Below are 19,720 nucleotides of genomic sequence, written 5' to 3'. Positions count from 1 at the left end.
TAGCAATTGAATAAAAACTGTAATTAACCCTTTTAGTAATAAATGTTCAAATCACTTCTCTGCTGGGTCTCTTTATTTATTTATTTTTTGGCAGATTAATTGGCAGATCACTGAAATACTATATAGCATATATATAGCATATTCTAATCTCAGTTGGAGGAATAGTCAGGTGTTGAATTTATTTCCATTACATGGACACACAGTAAAATAAGACTCTTTGAATCGGATTTGTTCAGTGTGGATGAAGAACAACACAGAGGAGCAGAGAGAAAATAATATCTGGGTAAGGGAGAAGAATAGATGAAGGAGGAGAGGAGAAGTTGGATCAGAACAAGGGAGAATAAGAGGTAGAAGAGAGGAGGAAGAATGTGTGCTGGATTGTGCATCTCTATGGTTTTCCTTCTTACACATGATGAACCTATGAAAGCTTATTTCTGCCATGCATAGAAAATAAAAAAAGATTGTGACTTTTTATCTCACAATTCTGACTTTTTTCTCTTAATAGTTTATATCTCATAATTCTGAGGAAAAAAAAGTGAGAATTGTGAGATGTAGAATCACAATTGCAAAATAAAAAATATTTTTGATAAAAAGTCACAATAACCTTCTATGCTTTTTTATTCTGTGGAGGAAAAAAAGCTTCCATAATAACCAAAGGCCATGTATGTTGGATTTGTTGTTGATCAATGGCAGCAATTTCATGTTTCCATTTCAGTAAAAGCTTAAAACTACAACGATTCCTCTACCACTGTTCCATATTTACAAAATATGTGGTCTGCGTAGGGCACTACCAAGGGGACACCATCCCACCGTCTATGGGCAACATCAACACCACACACCCAACCCCAGAAAGAGATTTCAATCAAGAGGGACACTGAAGTTCAGCATAGGGGACTCATCTGACCAGTAGCTGCCCTGAGCAATTCTGTTACTTTCTTCTTCTCTTTTTCTTCTGCACATTCCATGAAATATTGACTCACTTCTGTTTCCAAGAATGCACACATTCAACACTCAACCAAACATGTAGAATTACATTATATTACATTACAATGTAGGCTTACATGCATTATACTTTTACTGCAGTAAAAGGAAACTGAATTTTAAAAACTATGGATTTCATATTTTCTGTTGGTAGAACTGAAACATGACAGTAATGCAGTTTTCATAATCCCATCAACTGTTAATATTTGACAGTCATTGCACTTTGATTGACTATATGTTCAAGTTGTACAGAAAACTAGTGCTAGTGTTTGACAGAACGACTCGATTTTGAATCAGGTTTATTGTGTTTTGATAGAGTTAGCATGTGTTGAAAAAGGTTTTTAGCATTTTGAAATGTGGAGTTTGTGTTTATTTAACAAAATATAGTTTTGGGCAGAAAATTAATTATTTGGCTAACTGTGTGATGTATGTGTGTTGCTGTGTTAAGAGTTTAGAAAAAGTACTTTAAGTATTGCTGAACGCTTGCTAGCATTTGAAAAAAACTGTAAATAACTGGTTTGTGTCTTGTTTTATCTATAATCCACAGGAATCATGTAAAATATAACTATAGATGTTACTGAATACCTTGATCATTAAAAAGCAAGCCTATTAATCACAGAAAAGTTCTTCAAGTCCTTCCTTCACCTACATTGCACAGACACGGCTCCAAGTGATTTTTTATTATTTGCTAGCTACTGTATATGGCTATACAATGATTGTTGATAATTGAAATTCATGTGCAACTATTAAAAAAGGTTCAAACATTCACTGATGCTCCAGAAGGAAACACGATGCATTAAGAGTCGGGGGGTGAAAACTTTTGAAGATCTAGGTAAATTGTATTAATTTGTCTTCTGGCAAACATTTAAGTGTCTTCTGTTGCTTCTGAAGGGCAGTACTAAGTGGAAGAAAAAAAAATATTTTAAACAAAAGAATATCTGCACATCTTCATCCTGTTCAAAAGTTTCCCCCCCCCCGACTCTTAGTTTTTTTCAATTGCTAGCAAGCGTTCAGCAATACTTAAAGTACTTTTTCTAAACTCTTAACACAGCAACACACATACATCACACAGTTAGCCAAATAATTAATTTTCTGCCCAAAACTATATTTTGTTAAATAAACACAAACTCCACATTTCAAAATGCTAAAAACCTTTTTCAACACATGCTAACTCTATCAAAACACAGCAAACCTGATTCAAAATTGAGTCATTCTGTCAAAACATAGCAGTAGTTTTATATCCAACATGAACATATAGTCAATCAAAGCGCAATGACTGTCAAAATACTAAGAGTTAATGACATTACGAAAACTGCATTACTGTCATGTTTCAGTTCTACCTGCAGAAAATATTAAATGCATAGTTTTTACAGTTTTTCTTGATTGCTTAAACACTATTACCAGGCTTTTGAACTAAAATTTCAAAACCATAACGCCATTTATCAAAAAGCACACCCATTTGCCTAAACTATAAACACTATTCCCCTGTTTTGACACATGAATCAGATTTGTTGAACTGTCACTGCAAAACTCTACATACAAATCCCTTTGTTTCTCATTGCCTACACCAGGGATGGGCAACTTCAGTCCTGGAGGGCCACTGCCCAGCATTGTTTAGCTCCAACCCTAATCAAACACACCTGAACCAGCTAATCAAGGTCTTCAGGATTAGTAGAAAGCTATAGGCAAGTGAGTTTTTATCAGGGATGGAGATAAACTCTGCAGGACACTGGCCCTCCAGGACCGGAGTTGCCCATCCCTGGCCTACACCATGTTGTCATTTAGAAAGCACTAGCATTCAATATTGTTCACTCAAGTCAGCATAGCTTGAGCTCAATTAGCACACGGTTACCCACGTGGAAACACTAAGAGTCAAAATTTATCACACACCACTCAGAACCTTCAATAGAGAGATAAAAGAGCCAGAGTCAGTTCATTCAGTTTTGGAACAATGGATCCAGAGAGACGTGATTGAAAAGGTCGAGGACACCGGAGAGGAGAAGGAAGAGGAGGAGGAGCAAGAACAGTAAGGAGTGGAGGAAGAGGTGAGGGAAGAGGATGAGGATGAGGATGAGGGGCAAGAAGACAAGGAGTCTCAGATGAAATTCGTGCCACTAGTTGATCATGTCCTTGTCCATGGTATGACTATAAGGGAGGCTGGGCAATGAGTTCAGCCAAACTTAAGTTGCTTCACCATCGCCTCGATCATAAGAATCTTCAGGGAGGGAAACAGGTAGGTGTACCTCAGTGTACTCTACTGTAACTTTGAGTGCTGTACTCTGTTACAACACATGCATCAAACTGCCTTACATACAGATAGTGTTTCTGTGTGCTTCCATTTTGTAAAAAGGATGTGTTGCAGTTACAGTAATCAGTACTTCTATCTCTGTAGGACACAGAGACGATGGAATGGGAGAAGCCTGACTAGACATTTCAGTTGATGTGTTCCAGGGGTGGATCAGGCATCCAAGAGGATTTTCCCCACTCTGCCTGGATAGGGCCAGTACAGCCTGAGGAGATTCTCTGGCCTGTCCCAGACCAAAGATGTGATGCTGGGGCAGAATATTTGTTGTTGTTTGGTGTATTGTACTGCACAGTACATTAGGGAATAAAAAATGTGTTCATCATGTGAAAAGTTCCTTGAGGGGGAGAACCACAAGCAACACAACTTATTGCTGGTTTTTGTTTTTTTGTAGTATTGTTTTGAATTGATCTCACTAGTGTGTAAGACTATGTTGTACTGTGTGTGTGTTTTGAGGGCTTGTGTGTGATGTCTGAGGGCAAAGTTTGGTTTTTCAGCAAGAGTGAATGGTTTTGAGTGGAGAGCTTCATTTTGACCTGAAAATAGGATGTTTAGGGAATTGGGTGAGACGTCATGGATTTGTGTTTACTGTTTTGAGAATATGAGGCATAGTTTCAAGAAATGCGTTTAAGCAATTAAGAAAAACTGTAAAATTCAGTTTCCTTTTACTGCAGTAATATTAGAATGTTTACATGTAAGCCATTCTACATGTTTGGTTGAGTGTTGAATGTGTGCATTCTTGGAAACAGAAGTGAGTCAATATTTCATGGAATGTGCAGAAGAAAAAGAGAAGAAGAAAGTAACAGAATTGCTCAGGGCAGCTGCTGGTCAGACGAGTCCCTTATGCTGAACTTCAGTGGTTGAAATCTCTTTCTGGGGGTGTGTGGTGTTGATGTTGGCCTCATAGACGGTGGGATGGTGTCCCCTTTGGTAGCTAGTGCCCTACGCAGACCACATATTCTGCATATATGGAACAGTGGTAGAGGAATCGTTGTAGTAAAAGCTTTACATGAAGCTTTTACTGAAATGAAAACATGAAATTGCTGCCATTGATCAACAACAAATCCAACATACATGGCCTTTGGTTATTATGGAAGCTTTTTTTCCTCCACAGAATAAAAAAGCATAGAAGGTTATTGTGACTTTTCATCAAAAATATTTTTTATTTTGCAATTGTGAGTCTACATCTCACAATTCTGTTGATATAAACTAGGAATTGAGTTTAAAAAGTCTGAATTGTGAGATAAAAAGACATAATTACCTTTTTTATATTCATGGCAGAAATAAGCTTTCATAGGTTCATCATGTGTAAGGGGGAAAATCATAGAGATGCACAATCCAGCACACATTCTTCCTCCTCTCCTCTACCTCTTCTTCTCCCTTGTCCTGATCCAACTTCTCCTCTCCTCCTTCATCTATTCTTCTCCCTTACCCAGATATTATTTTCTCTCTGCTCCTCTGTGTTGTTCTTCATACACACTGAACAAATCCGATCAAAGAGTCCTATTTTACTGTGTATGTCCATGTAATGGAAAGAAATTCAACACCTGACTATTCCTCCAACTGAGATTGGAATCTGCTATTTCTCAGTATTTCAGTGATCTGCTAATTAAAAATGCTTATCAACTGTTTCAGTGTTTGTTTTATATATTTTTTCAATACCTTTGAGCTGCTGTTGTTGCAAAAGTATTGGTTTTATCCCAGGCCCGGCTCCAGATATGAGATGAAAGGTGGGCCAAATGATATTCCAGGTGGGCCGGTCGGATTGGTGGGGGGCTTTAATGCTTTAATCTCACATGTCTATTGATATAGATTAGGCAATTGTTAGGGTTGTTTGTTATTGTTATAAACTATTATACTATTTTGAAAAATCACATTACAAAATATAATGTGAGATAACACAAATAATATTTGCAACATTTATTATTAAAAATTTTTTGCACAAGCTGTTTATACTGTACGAAATTAGAACTTTTGTCCAATACCTCCTCTAGGGTGGTCCGGGGGCATGCACCCCCGTAAGAAAATTTTGTACATTTTAAGGTTAAATGCATCAATCTGGTGCACTTTGGAAGCTCAAAATTAAGAGCTTCAACTCATGTACAGTGTGCACATTGACCAAAGAAACAACATTGACTTGTACCTGGACATTAAAGAGGGCTCAAACATCTTTTTAGTTGTGATATAAAGTCTACATCGTTTTAGGTGTTTTAGGATGCCAAACAATTATAACAATAAAATAATAATACATACATGACAGTAATATCCATATAGGCTATTGTAAGGGAGTGAGGTGGAACCTGACGTGTCTATGACATATATATATATATATATATATATATATATATATATATATATATATATATATATATATATATATATATGGTTAGGCTACTTTACACAACGTATAGGAAAATTAAAATACTAGTTTGTAGCCAATTTCTAATCCTTGAGCTTTAATTTTGATCACCAAATCGCCAGCTGATCGTGTGAGCAAAGTGCGCACTTCTCTTTAAAACACGCAGCACAAACAGACTAAATAGTATATACTTAATCACTATATATATTTTGGTGCTTTATTAAGGCACAAAGCCATTACGGTTTCGATTTTAGTTCATTGGCAAAATACAATGTAGAGACCATTTATGTTTTAAATTTTCGGTTCATTATAAAACGGTGGCGGCGCACAGGGTCATTAATGGGAAACACTGAATGAATGAATGCTAAAGTTGTCATATCAGTTGTTATCATAACAAAAACGCTTCAACCGGACCGAACGAGAGTCTCGAGGCCTGCCGCTGCGCTGAGTGAGTGACAGGAGGCTGCGATGTGCGTGAACTCGCTGTCATACGGATACTGTAGAGAAGCGGTATTGAACGGTTTAATATATTTTAGAGACATGTTTACAAAAAATTTATATTTTAGCAGCACTACTAAGGGGGAGGTTGCCGCTTGGTCTGGAGCTGAATTGAATATCACACTAATTTTGTGATTGGCTGTTATGTGGTGTGGGGCCAGGGTGGGCCAGGCCTCTGATTGGGTGGGCCAGGCCCACCCTGGCCCCCCCGTGGAGCCGGGCCTGTTTTATCCTATATTTAATGATTGGATCATTTGGTCTTCATTTCTGACTTGCTGTGTTTAAGCATTTGCAAATAATATGAGAACGATCCATGATTTTGGTATGGGGTAAGCTCATATGAAAAGAAAATGTAAGCATTTAAGAAATGTGTTAATTGATTGCATTTTGTGTGAAAACGACATGAATTGTGTCAATGGTGTGGCCACAACAGACGAATGTTCTGCTAAATGTGTTTAGAGTTATGAAAATGTGACTAAAGATTGGACAAAAGTATGTTAGCAATTGAAAAAAACTAACATTCAAGCAGAAGGCAGCGCACTATTTCTGAAAATTGACTTTCCTTTGCATTATTTCTCATTTACTTCAAATTTCATTATTAAAATATTTTTTGCCACACTTAACAAAAAATGTAAACAGCAGTGTGTCTATCATTGTTACATACAGTATTAGTTTTTAACAGTTAGTGCAAATATTTTTCCCTTTATTTTAGCTTAAACATCATCCAAATCTTGCACTGAACAACACTGTACTGAACAAATGCAATCCCTGAATACATTCGTGCACTATTCTATTTCTTTCCAGAAACCTGGAAGCGCTTCTGCTCACATAGCTGAGCCACATTTGTAGGCTAAAATGCCGTTTGAGCATCGGTAATGTTTATTGGTTGCATCGGACGCGTTTCTGTGATTTAAATCGACGCTCGCGCGAGTGCTTTTACTGTAATTTAGGCAAGCTCGTTTTTCCAGACGCGCCAATGCCGCGGCGAGATGAAAACATCTCAACTTTTCAGAATGCCGCAAGCGCATATGTGACAAGGACCAATCGAAAGCTCAGCTGAACAGCTGATCATAGCTGTACAGGGCGGGTTTTTATTTCTCATCTCCATAAATATATCTAGTAGTAGATTTAATGCAAGGACTTGAAATCAATTATTCTTTTGCTGAAACGTACTCATTGTGGAGACTGAAGAGGGCAGTTCATGGTTGCATAGGCGTAATTTGCGCGTGGGACATGCTACCACTTTTTGCCAGGGTCGATATTGTCCCCACCACTTTTTGAAACATCTCGCGGTACGGATGTATCTAATACATAAGAAACGTCTCTAGTTGATTAGCAATTTGTTCATTTGTGTTAATAATAATTGATCTGGCGCTAGGATGTGTTGTTTTTTCATTAAACCCCACGAAAAAAGACTACAATGTCCATCTTTCTTGAAACTGTATGTGTTCCATCCACTTTCCTTTTCGGTTTGGGGAAAAAAAAAAACAAGCCACTGGAAGGCAAGCCTGCAACCTTTAGCCAAAAAAGCGTAACGGCTAAAGCTAACGCTCCGCCCTCCGCGGTACGCAGGGAAGGAGACCAGAGGCTGTTTTATGAAAGAAGTCAATGGATGAGAGGCTTCACTATGCTGATTAAACAGCTTTTGTGGGGAAATAGCTAATCATTTAATTAATGGACAGCCTGTTCGCTGATCTTCAGCATGTTTTACACTGAACAATACTTTCGTTGGGAACTATATGTAGATTTTAGCTTGATAAAAATGTATTTTTTTTTAAGAGAAGGCAGATGGAACGTTGCGACTGAGGTCACTGCCATTACACGATAGGCTGATAGGAGCCACACGTGATTAGGTTAGCTTTCTCCAATGGTAAGAGATACCAAAGAATAGAGTAAGGGATGTTTAGAGTCCCAGGGATGACGCGTTTTTGTAGGCCAACCCGGAAGTTAGCGGCGCACGGGTTCCCTCGACTGAAAGCCTATTCATTTTTCCCATAGACTTTTGGAAAATCGCAGAAAATAACAAAGGGTTATGACACTTACACGTTTTGTCTGTCAAGATAATCTTTACAAGTTAACACAACATTTATAGATTTTGAAGCCTAAATAAAGTAGTCAGATATAAAAGGCTAACAGTAGGCTATAAACGGACTACAGCACACCATGGTCGCAGATCAATGTCGTCACCACCACCAAACTTTATTTAGAAAACAACTCTATTTAAAAACATGCTCGCTGATTATGATCTGCGCTGCGTATGAATACTTATCCACTTTTTCATGAGAAATGCTGCCCAAATGTCCTGTTTGCCATGATGACGTCTAAAGTCCCCGCCAAAGGAAGTAGTCCCTTTTAGCAACTTGTTAGCAACCGCCGAATTTAAGACACAGTAAAAGTTTAAAAAATCACAAGTGGGTTATAACTGGTGTGTTTTATGTCATAGATCAGAACGTGAAAGTATTTAGAGGCTTTGTTAACCACAGACCTTATTTCAGGCGATTTAGCAAAAACCCATTCAAAAAAACCCATAGACTTTATGGCGTTGGAACCGGAAGTCCTAAAATGCTAACTTGCTTCCGGGTTTTGCCTACAAAAACGCGTCATCCCTGAGGTACTCTATAACACAAGACATGTCACTCGTATTGTTTTGAATGGGAGAAAGTGAAACGCGCAATATGGCGGAATAAGTCCCACCTTCTAAATAAGAGCCAATCGCCAGGCGTTTCTCAATGTCAAGGATACTTCCTTGACATTGAGAAACGCCTGCCGACTGGTAAAGTCATCGCGTCACTGCAGCGGCCGTTACAAGCACCGGTTTCTATAGAAACAGTCAGACGCGCGCCTCCGAAATGAGGCACAGGAGACGCGCATTTACGTGTGCGCAAGCGCATTAGCTTGATCCAGCCTGAAAAATACTGTTTTTTTTGTCATGATTCGAGCGTTTGGAAAACAAATTATGAGACAGCTGTTGTCAGAATTCATTGGTGATTTCAAATATGAAATTTAATCGTAAGGTTGGCGAAGAGTTTTGGAGAATTTGATGTTTCCCCATTCAAAGAGATAGGAGCTGCATGATGCCCAGGATGCCCGAGAGGCGTTTCAAAGATGGCCGCCGAGTGAAATGACTTGTCTTAAAGGGACTTTGGAGATACAGACCCTCTTATCTTATCTCTGGCCAAACCGCAAATGAACTACGAAAGCCCCAAACCAGCTCTCATCAAATCTGCCTGCGTGCTTTTTTTAGAATCATGTCATTCTTTTGAAAATGGAATATGGTATGAGACAACTAGAGAATAATAATAATAATAATAATAATAATTTAGCGGGCAGCGGGCCGGATTGTTTTATTTTTGAGATCAGTTGCGGGCCATAAATTGACGTAAATAGGAAATATACTGACGTAAGAAATAAAGAAGTAAAGTATAAGCAGAAGTAGAAGTTTCAAATAGAAACCACGTGTGCGTAAATTAAGAAATAAAGTGCTCAAAAGAGAATATAAATATCGGGGCCTTTGTAGCTCTCTGAGCAGTGGTAGTAGGAGCAGTAGTTGTGTAGTTTTGCTGAAGAAAGAAAGAGCATACAAGCAAGCAGCAGAAGCCGGCGCCAGACCACAACCCTCAGAAGATCAAAGAAGACACCTGATTTTCTTAGAGAAGAACATATACTGAATAGAGAAGAGGGTAAGCTTTAAAATGTAATTATTTATCTGGCCCATGGATCTTCCAGCTTAGCTGGTATAAAGTGGTGTATTTAGCTTTTGCTTTTGCAAGAAATAATAAAATGAGAATGAGGACTGCCCTCAAACTCTGATAGTATTGTCTCAGTCTGTTTATTGTAGAGTGAGAATCCATTTGGGGTATCAGAAGTTGACTGTCTGAAAAAGATAGATTTTTATAAAGATATCCCGACGGACTTTACAAAGTCAGTCAAGGTTGCCAACCAGTCTCAACAGAGTGGGCCGTGGGAGTGCATTAGCAGGCATAGCTGTCCTCTGAGGGCGAAGAGCAGCTGTGGTGCACTGAACGGGACGCTAACCCACCCCACCCAGGTAGGCTTGCTTGATATCTGAACCGTAGGCCTAGGAGGTACGGTAGTGATCAGAAGTAGACCCTGAGTTAATATAATCTAAGAAGAAAGTATTATACGCCTACCTGACTCCTCCTGAGTCTATAAAGGTAGCCTAAACCTTTTACAGGAGTTGAGTAATATGAATAGAGGAAGTGGCTCGTGACTAAGATAGTGTTACGTGGTCAAGGCAGAAACCACCCAGGGGGTGACGCGGCACAACCCCAAATGTCTACAGTTTATGGATTACTTAATATCGTTAGACCGCATTAAATGTAAAATGATGATTTCTGCTGTTTTTAACTTGATATTTCTCTTTCAGGATATTGAAAGTTTTATAGCACTGTAGAAGAACAGACCATTTTATGTTCTTGTTTTATTTACATATTTTTCATTTAAAGTTAAAGAATGTGTTAAATTATTGTAAAAATCATTCTACATTCAAAGTTTAATCAATATTGTGTGAAATAAAACGTTCTTATAAATGAGAGGCTTGACGAATGCAGTAACAGTGATGTTTGTGCACTAATTCATATAAAAACACAACTTTATTGTGGAATAAACTGGAATAAATATATATATTTAATTTCAATAATATACCGGTGTGTCTACAGCTAAATATGTCACAATACGCAGTAGTCGACTTCATTACACAGTGTAACATTTAAATCGAGCTCATTTAGAGTCTGTTTGGGATTGTTTTGAACACATTAGTTTGGTGACATGGAGAAAGTGATCAGATGAATGTGTTAATCGTTTTGACAGCAACGTTTGTGAACACGGTCTTAGTTTAGGAGGGAATGTCCAAAATATCAGCTCAGAAAGAACAAAGTTGAAATGACTGAACAACACTTTGATGTATTTGCGTCTCTGTTGAAGATCTAATCGTGTCAAACATTTGTTACGCTGTACAGTAAACGAGTCTCATTGAGTTTCTGTTTCAAAGGAGCCTATAAAAGATGAAGAACTTGAGCAGGAAGTTGGTTTTGATCACTGTGCTTCTCCAGCTGTTCCTCTCTGTGCTGGAGGTCAATGCCGGTCGTGGAGGAAAAGCTAGAGTACCTGTTGGAGTAGCAGTTGTAAATCATTTCATTTACCTTTCACATTTTCATACATTTATTTACTTAGTATCTGTGTGGTTACTGTTATTTTATTTATCTGTCTTCACAGCCTCATTTTGGGGACCTGATTGAATTTCCAAAAAGAAAAATAGGCATACATACTTATAGTCACTATGGTATATTTGTTGGTGATAGAAATGTGCCTTTGAATGGAAGGGGTGATCACAACATTTTTGAGATGACAAGTATGACATCATGTATTTCAAATTTATTACAAAATCTTTTGAAGATTTACCCACTTATACATTCATTAAGCTTTGAAAATGCATCACTGTTCAACAGGGAAACCACCTGGCTGCCATTTCAGTACACATGCAGGTCCCTTTATAGTTCGAAATGAGTATTACAATGATATAGTACGGACCACGGAGGAAATGAGAGCCAAAATTGAAGAGCTAATGCGTCCTGAAGATAAGAGGTGTAAAGATTATAGTCTTCGTGAGGAGAATTGTGAACATATTGCCACATTGGTTCGATATGGTAGAGCAATGTGCAAACAGGTATGGCACATAGAGTAAATGTAAAAATCAATCATTAAAAAAAGCTCTGAGCATTTGGACATTCTGATAATAATGTTTTTATTATGGTAATGTTTGTGTAGAAGGATACTGTAGCTGAAGGAGTGGCTGGACTGGCGAACTCGAGGGTCAAGCAAAAACGGCTTGAAGCTTCAGCAGCTTATTGAACATCAGCATCACTTTCTTCTTTTCCTTTTAATCTTCCTAATTATAAAGAAGATCTTAATAAACCTGAATGTAGCAAATGCACAGTTTGTCTCGTCTTGTTCATTGCCTTGAAATCAGTTCTACACACTTTTTGGCAAATCTTTTTTATATGTAATTATTTTGTATGTATTAAATTTATAATTAATTTTGTCTTAAATACATCTGTAACAACCTTCGCTCCAAGAACTTCTCAAAAGGCAGATCAAAAATATTTGATTAAAAATGGACGTCAGCATATAATCTGTTATTAACATCGATCTGAACAGTGTTTAGGAGATTATTAGAAAGTGAAGATAAGGTCATGATGACTGCATAATCTGAAAGATACACACGCAAACACTCACACACACTTGTATATGTGGTTTATGGGGACTCTCCATAGGCGTAATGGTTTTTGTACTGTACAAACCGTATTTTCTCTCCCCCTACACTACCCCTAAACCTACACATCACAGGAAACTGTCTGCATTTTTTGAAATTCAAAAAAAAAAAAAAAAAAAAAAAAAAAAATCACACCATCCAGTATTTTTTTTTTTAATTATTATTTTAAACAAACATTATGACATTAAATGAAGAAGAAATAATTTAGGCACTTCATCCTGCAGTCAGAAACATTTATAGTTGCTTTTAACAGAGACTGAAGTGTAAGTGTCATATAATCAGATCCACTGAAAGTCTCAGTACTTTCCATGTCAAAGACAATGACCAAACGCAGCAGAAAATCAGTCTTACCGCAGTGACCTCGAGTGACTCTTCATTAATGAAACACAACGGGGCCACACGCAGAGCTGCATTTCCTCCACCAGAGGGCCCTAGAGAGCACTAAACACCCGCTGAGGGCCTCTGTGATCAGAAAGGGTTTATTGGAGCCTAAACTCCTCATGGAGGATTCAGGAGCGGTTGATTATTGACATCATATTTACATTACATAACTGCAATCAATACATGACGACTCTATTGATCGAGCTGAATATGTGTGTGAGTGTTTGTGCTTGTGTGAGCTGTGAGTGTCTTCCTGTCCAGAGGGGGCAGCGATGATCAAAGATGAGTTTTAATGGATAAAATGATTGACTACAGAGGGGCTTTAAAACTCATCTTTGATCACCAAAATGACATATTTCAACGCTTTTTCCCAGTAAAAAATGTCTTTATGCCTTAAAATAGCTTGAATGAAACTCTACACCCTTGCCTTATTTAATATACACAGCTCTATGAATATGCAAATGAGCCCCGCCTCCACTCGTTGATTGGTTACAAGGTAGTTTGTGACGTTCCCTGAAAGTACTCAGCTATGGTGTTGACTGATGAATTTGCACATGGTTTGTCTGAAAGCATATTTAAACACCACACAGACATATAAACAACATTAAAACTTGATTTTAACAATATTGTATTTATTCATTTATCCAGCAGGTTAATCAGTGCCACTTTTAGTGAGCAGGACTGAAATTACTGGCATTAGAGAGCAACAGATAGATATTTTCTATAGGTTGATATAGTAGACTATATCATTTTACATTAGTGTTTCATATAAAGTGATTGAGTGGTTTAAATAATTTTTTAATCACTCAGTTTGTATGGATTAGTTTTACAATCTCTTTATGAAATTTCTGAAGCATCAAGTTGCATAGACTGTCAATGAGGGAGAGAAATCTGTCATATTTCATTTAAAATATCTTCATTTATGTTTTGAAGATGAACGAAAGTGAAACATAAGTTTGCCATGAAAACATTTTATTAGCCCTTTGTACCAGGTAATGCAAATAAAATCAGCCATTTACGTTCGGGTTTACATCACTTTGAATGTTTGAATCCAAATTTTACAGAACTTCATAAACATTGAGAACAAGACAATCTAAACATGCATTTTTAAAAATATCAGCCATTATATCAATGGGATTCAGAGATGAAGGCTGCAATACTAATGCTGTCCACCAGAGGGAGCAACAGGATAGAGTCTGTAGGATTTAGTCCAACAGAGCTTCTTCAAAGTCCCAAGGAAAGGCTGTTCAACTCGGCAGCCATCTTTGCAACGCCTCTGGGCAGCTATTTCAAGTCCTATTTGAATGGGGGAATCCTGAAATCTCAAAAACTGCTTGCCGAACTCACAATTAAATAATATATTTCAAATCAGCAACAAAATGTGAAATGAATTGTCCCATAAATGTTGTTTCTTATGCTCAAATAGCATTTAAACACTTATTTTCAGCCTTGATTAGCCAATGTGCATGTGCAGTCTTAAGTGCGAGTCTCAGGTTTCTATGGGAACAGGAGCTTCTAACGGCAGCTGCAGTGACGTGATGCATGTGCGTGCTGCTGCTAATCGTAATGCGCCTCGAACTTGCTGACGTTAATGTTAGCATTAGCAAACTATGTTATTATAACTTACAACTTCGGTGCGAGCTAAATTGAGATTTTACTGTTAAACATTACCTATTTTAAAAATAACTGACCTGACGCCAGCTAGCTGTTACTTTTTTTTTTTTTTACTATCTTTCTTTAGATATTGAGCAGTAGTTTATGGTTTATTTTGACGTGACGGTGCAGTCAGTGCAGTGCACATGGTAGGCTAACAATTCCTGTTAAATAAATATATATATATATATATATATGAATGATATAAAGCAAACATTACTGTTGATTTGTGTGCATTATTGCACCTCATTCTATTATGCTTTATATTAGATTAGATTTAGATTTAGATTTACATTTATTTATTTATTCATTAAGCAGATGCTTTTATCTAAAGCGACTTACAAATGAGAACAATAGAAGCAGTTAAACTAACAGTAGGACAACAATATGCAAGTGCTATGCCTATGACCCTTCTCAGTTTAATCTAACGCAGAATTTTTTTATTTTTTTTATTTTTAATAATAGATAAATAAGGAATAAAGGGGGAGAACTCCTTGGCTGCCATGCTTTCAGTTATAAATATGTATAATATTTTTCTGGTATAAGATTCTTTGTTTGAATATTTTGTCTCTTTCTATACTGATCCTTTTTCTTCGTATTTCTAAATTATTGCAGGGGCAATGCTGAGATACGTACGAGGAGGAGCACAAGGCCAAGAGGAAGATACAGATGACGAGCAGGAGGAGCAGCCATGTACAAGCAGTTCAGGCACACATCAACACCAGCCGGACAGCAGGTCTGTAGACTCCACAATAGGACCAAGCCCTGATCAACCACCCTCATCCAGCAGTTTAGGGACAGATACACAACAGATAACCACCACCTCTGAAAGCACAAGTCCTGTCATTGAGAGTCCATCAGCAGGTGACAATGTAGAGACCTGTGTGCCCCCTCCAACTGATCCTGCTTTTTGGCCGTCAAAGGTTTTAGACGCAGATCGTGTTGAAATAGTACAAAGAGGCCCATTTAAAGTCCCATCAGATTTTAATTTTCCAAAGGGACTAGATGGCAGGGCGTTTCATAGTAGCCTACAATTCAAAACGCTCTCAAATGGAGAGAAAATCATGAGAAGTTGGCTTGTTTACTCACAACAGAACAATGCTGTGTTCTGTTTTGCGTGTAAGCTTTTCAGTTTGAAAGCTATAAAGCTGACTGCAGAGGGCCACAGTGACTGGTCCAACATAAACAGTAGTTTGAGGAGTCATGAATGTAGCTCAGACCATGCCCAGTGCATGTTTAAATGGAGAGAACTGGACATGCGTTTACAGACAAATATGACAATAGACCACCAGGCACTGACATTGCTGGAGGCAGAAAAAAGAAGGCGGCGAGATGTTCTCAAACGCTTACTTAAAATAACCCTATCTCTTGCCTCAAGGAATTTGTCATTTAGAGGCTCTTCACAGTGTCTGTATGAGCCAGACAATGGCAACTTCTTAAAGGAAGTGGAGCTTTTAGCCAGTTTTGATCCCGTGATGGAGAACCACCTGACCAAGATAACTGATGAAAGCTCCCGAACGCATTATCTTGGACAGCAGACACAAAATGAACTGATCCAGATCATCTCCACCAAAACATTACAAACAATCCAGACACAGATTCAGGAAGCGAAATATTTCTCCATTATTCTTGACTGTACACCTGATATAAGCCACAAGGAACAAATGTCCCTCATCGTGCGAATTGTTGATTTGGTGCCAAAGCCAAATATCAAGGAGTATTTCCTTGGTTATATGGAAGTGGTTGAAACAACTGGCCTGAATTTGTCTACTGTCCTTCTAGACAAGTTGAAGGAACTCAGCATTCCGTTTGATAATTGCCGCGGACAGGCCTACGACAATGGAGCAAACATGAAGGGCAAAAAGCAAGGAGTTCAGGCCCGGCTGCTACAACTTAATTCGAGGGCGTTGTTTGTTCCTTGTTGTTCATTCGATTAATCTTGTCATAGCTGATGCTGCTAAGTCGTCCAGGGATGCCACTGGCTATTTTGGCTATTTTCAGAAGCTATTTTGTTTCTTCTCAGGAGCTACACAGCGATGGAGCATCTTGAAAAAACACGTCAACCTGACTGTGAAATCATGGAGTGATGTGAGGTCGGAGAGCAGGCTTAAGAGTGTCACAGCTGCCAGAAGCCAAATTAAAGAAATCAGAAATGCGCTCATCGAGGCTAGGCAAACTGTCAATGACTCAATCGCAAAAATAGAGGCTCAAGCCCTGGCAGAAGAGGTGGCATCTTTTAGATTTCTGGGGTCTCATTTATAAAGCGTGCGTACGCACAAAACGGGGCTGGAAACGTGCGTACGCCAGTTCCCGCGCAAAGGTTGTGATCTATAAAAACAAACTTGACGGGAGAATGTGCGGACCTTTAAGCAAACTTTGAGCCGTGCGTACGCACATTCTGGAGACAAAAGTGATATGAATTGAGATAGTAGATGTGCTACTTTCGATCACTTTTCCAGTACACGCTGTTTTATGACAGCGAGGAGCGCTGGGAGCACAATAATTCCTCTTTAAACTAAACTGCAGATGTTATGACAAAATATTTTTTCGAGAATGACGATCAGTGATGCACACTTAACTTAGATATTATGGAAGACACGCTGGATTCGGTGGTCGAACGGTCCGTTGTCCAGTTTGAATAGGTCCAATAATATCTTACTGTACAGCCACAGCTGCAGGAGGTGTTGATGTCAAACAATTACCATTTGAAGGATATAATTTGAGGAAAACGGTAAGATTTGCAAGTTTTCTTTTTAAAATCCTTTATCAGTGACGCGCCGAGTCAGACAATTGTATTTACACTGCAATAAATAAGCAGGCCGATCTGTTTCCACTAAAAATAGCCTATACACTTCCTAAAAGATATGTTCACCTCATCAGCAAAACTGCATAAATTTGATTTGAATTGTTTAAAACTATTCAAATACTATTTGGCCAGTGGAAATGAATGAATCAACTCTATTCTAAAACCTTTATCTGAAGTATTTTATACAATTTTGTTTTTATGGATATTTTGATATATTTATTCTAAAACATAAAGAGGATACTGGATGATCTTTATCAATATAATGTGTGGCACAAATGGCATTTATAGTCCATATCTAATATTTTCCAATGTCTTGTACCTTTGACGGTGTTAACCATGGTGTCATATGGTTGGGAACTTGTATGGAAATGATATGCAGATGAGGTTATGCATAGTAAAACTAGGCGTCGTAAGCTCCATATATGGTGATGTCGGGGAGGAGACAGGGTGGAGATGCATGTACGCACAATCTTCCGCTGACTGGGATTTATAAAGGGATTTGTGCGCAGGTTCTGGCGTACGCATGGTTTTATAAATCTGATTTTTTTTGTGCGTACGCAGAATCTAGCTTTTGCGCGTACGTACACTTTTAGTAGGGATCCTACGCACAGTTTTATAAATGAGACCCCTGATCTGTTCTGTTGTCTGGTGTGAAATTCTTACGACCACTAACCAAGTAAACAAGCTTCTGCAGACTAGTTCAGTGCAGCTTGACATTGCTGTCAGGCTCATTGACAATGCCAAAACCTCCCTCTCCAGATACAGGCACTCTGGATTTGCTGAGGCAGTGTCATCTGCCAAGGAGCTTTGTGAGGCCATGAACATAGAGCCAGAGCTCAAGGAGAAAAGGCTCAGGAACACAAAAAGGCAGTTTGCATATGAGAATGCTGACGAGCCCTTCAGTGATGCCCTCAAAAGGCTTGAGGTAACATTTTTCAATAGTGTTGTGGACTCAGCTTTGATGTCACTGCAGGAGCGTTTTGAGACCATGACCCAGGTCAGAGACAAATTTGGAGTGCTGCTCGATTTCAGCAGAGTGCACGGAATGTCCAAGGAGGACTTACAAAAAAAATGCATTGAAGTGCAGAAGACACTGACTGAGGAAGGAAATTCTGATATTGATGGACTTGAGATGGTTCAGGAAATCATCAACCTTCCTCAACTGTCCCCACATACAACTGCCTTGGAGTTGCTCACATTTCTCCATGAGAATAGCCTTCAAGAGGTGTATCCAAATCTCTGGGTTGCTCTTAGAGTTGCATTAACTCTCCCTGTTACAGTTGCCTCTGCTGAGCGAAGTTTTTCAAAACTAAAGCTCATTAAAACATACTTGCGTTCAACAATGGGGCAGGAACGTCTAAGTGGTCTTGCTGTCATCAGCATCAATGGTGAAGTGGCTCAGAAGCTGTCATATGATGACCTAATTAGTGATTTTGCAGTGAGGAAATGCAGACGTGTGGTTCTAGAGCCTCCAAAAACTGGTGGAAATGCTTGATCCATACAGAATAACATTATGGCTCCCTCAAAATGTATGTCTTTGGTTTATTTTGACAACATTTGGTCTAAGAAGATTTTGCACTTTACTTGAATTTGTGTTTTTAGCTATTCTACATAGCCTACTGTGTTTACAAAGTAAGTAAAGTTGTGACTTTTAGTCCTCTAAATCTTTGTTTTATTTAAGAAGACTGACTATTCTTGTTTGTACTTATTGATGATTATTTAATTTAATTTATTCAAAGTGACATTGAATTTGCAAAAAAAAAAAAAAGTCTGGATTATTTTGATAATTTTTTTATTTTGCTATTCTGTTTACTGTTTACAAAGTCAGCAAAGCTGTGAAGATTTTACTTTCTCTTTTTAGTGTTCTTACGTTTTATACTGTGATGCTGCTATTGTGTGTTATTGGTATTGAGTTATGTTTGGTAATAAAAAGTTAAACTGGCAAAAACAAACGTTTTTTTTTTTTTTCTCGGGGTCGGGGTGGGGGGCATCATAAAGGAATTATGCTTAGGGCACCAAAATGGCTAGCAGCGGCACTGAGCGTGAATGCCGTGAAAAACACACAAAACGCTTCCAAAACGGGAAAGAGCTTTGTGATTGACTGTACAAATAGCTTTGACACAAAACCTGAGGTATATATTGAAAGACTGCCGAAAGCATATATATATGAGGTATATATTTAAAGACTGCAATTCACAGAAACAGCTGGACTCCAGGCAGAGAAACATGGATTTGCAGTTATCATTTTGTGTCAAATTGTTGGATTTTGAGGTAAAATCATACCATATATATATGGTGTATTGTTATATATTGTGTTGACGACTCATCAATTAAATATACCATCTTATATTCTGCATAATTGGGTGTTTTTAAATAAACACTGACAAAAACTATACAAGTTTTAGGGCTGGACAATATGACGATATATATAACATTGATATAAGTGAT

At 38.1% G+C, this 19,720-nt stretch overlaps 1 protein-coding gene across 1 annotated transcript; it reads left to right on the top strand.

The window, feature by feature from the left end:
- Positions 1–17,891: 17,891 nt before the first annotated feature.
- LOC125247055 (zinc finger MYM-type protein 1-like) lies at positions 17,892–19,310 on the top strand. Its single transcript, XM_048158218.1, has one exon. The coding sequence runs from the start codon at positions 17,892–17,894 to the stop codon at positions 18,765–18,767; it is 876 nt and encodes a 291-aa protein (XP_048014175.1). The 3' UTR covers positions 18,768–19,310.
- The last annotated feature ends 410 nt before the right edge of the window (positions 19,311–19,720 follow it).

Source organism: Megalobrama amblycephala, linkage group LG15 (genome assembly GCF_018812025.1).
Source record: "Megalobrama amblycephala isolate DHTTF-2021 linkage group LG15, ASM1881202v1, whole genome shotgun sequence".
In the NCBI taxonomy this organism is placed as follows: Eukaryota; Metazoa; Chordata; class Actinopteri; order Cypriniformes; family Xenocyprididae; genus Megalobrama; species Megalobrama amblycephala.
The sequence above is the reverse complement of the archived record's forward strand: the minus strand, read 5'-3'. Positions and strand labels throughout refer to the sequence as shown.

Excerpts from the sequence above, each read along its gene's own strand:
- LOC125247055 (XM_048158218.1), top strand. The coding sequence starts at position 17,892 with ATGAGACCCCTGATCTGTTCTGTTGTCTGGTGTGAAATTCTTACGACC.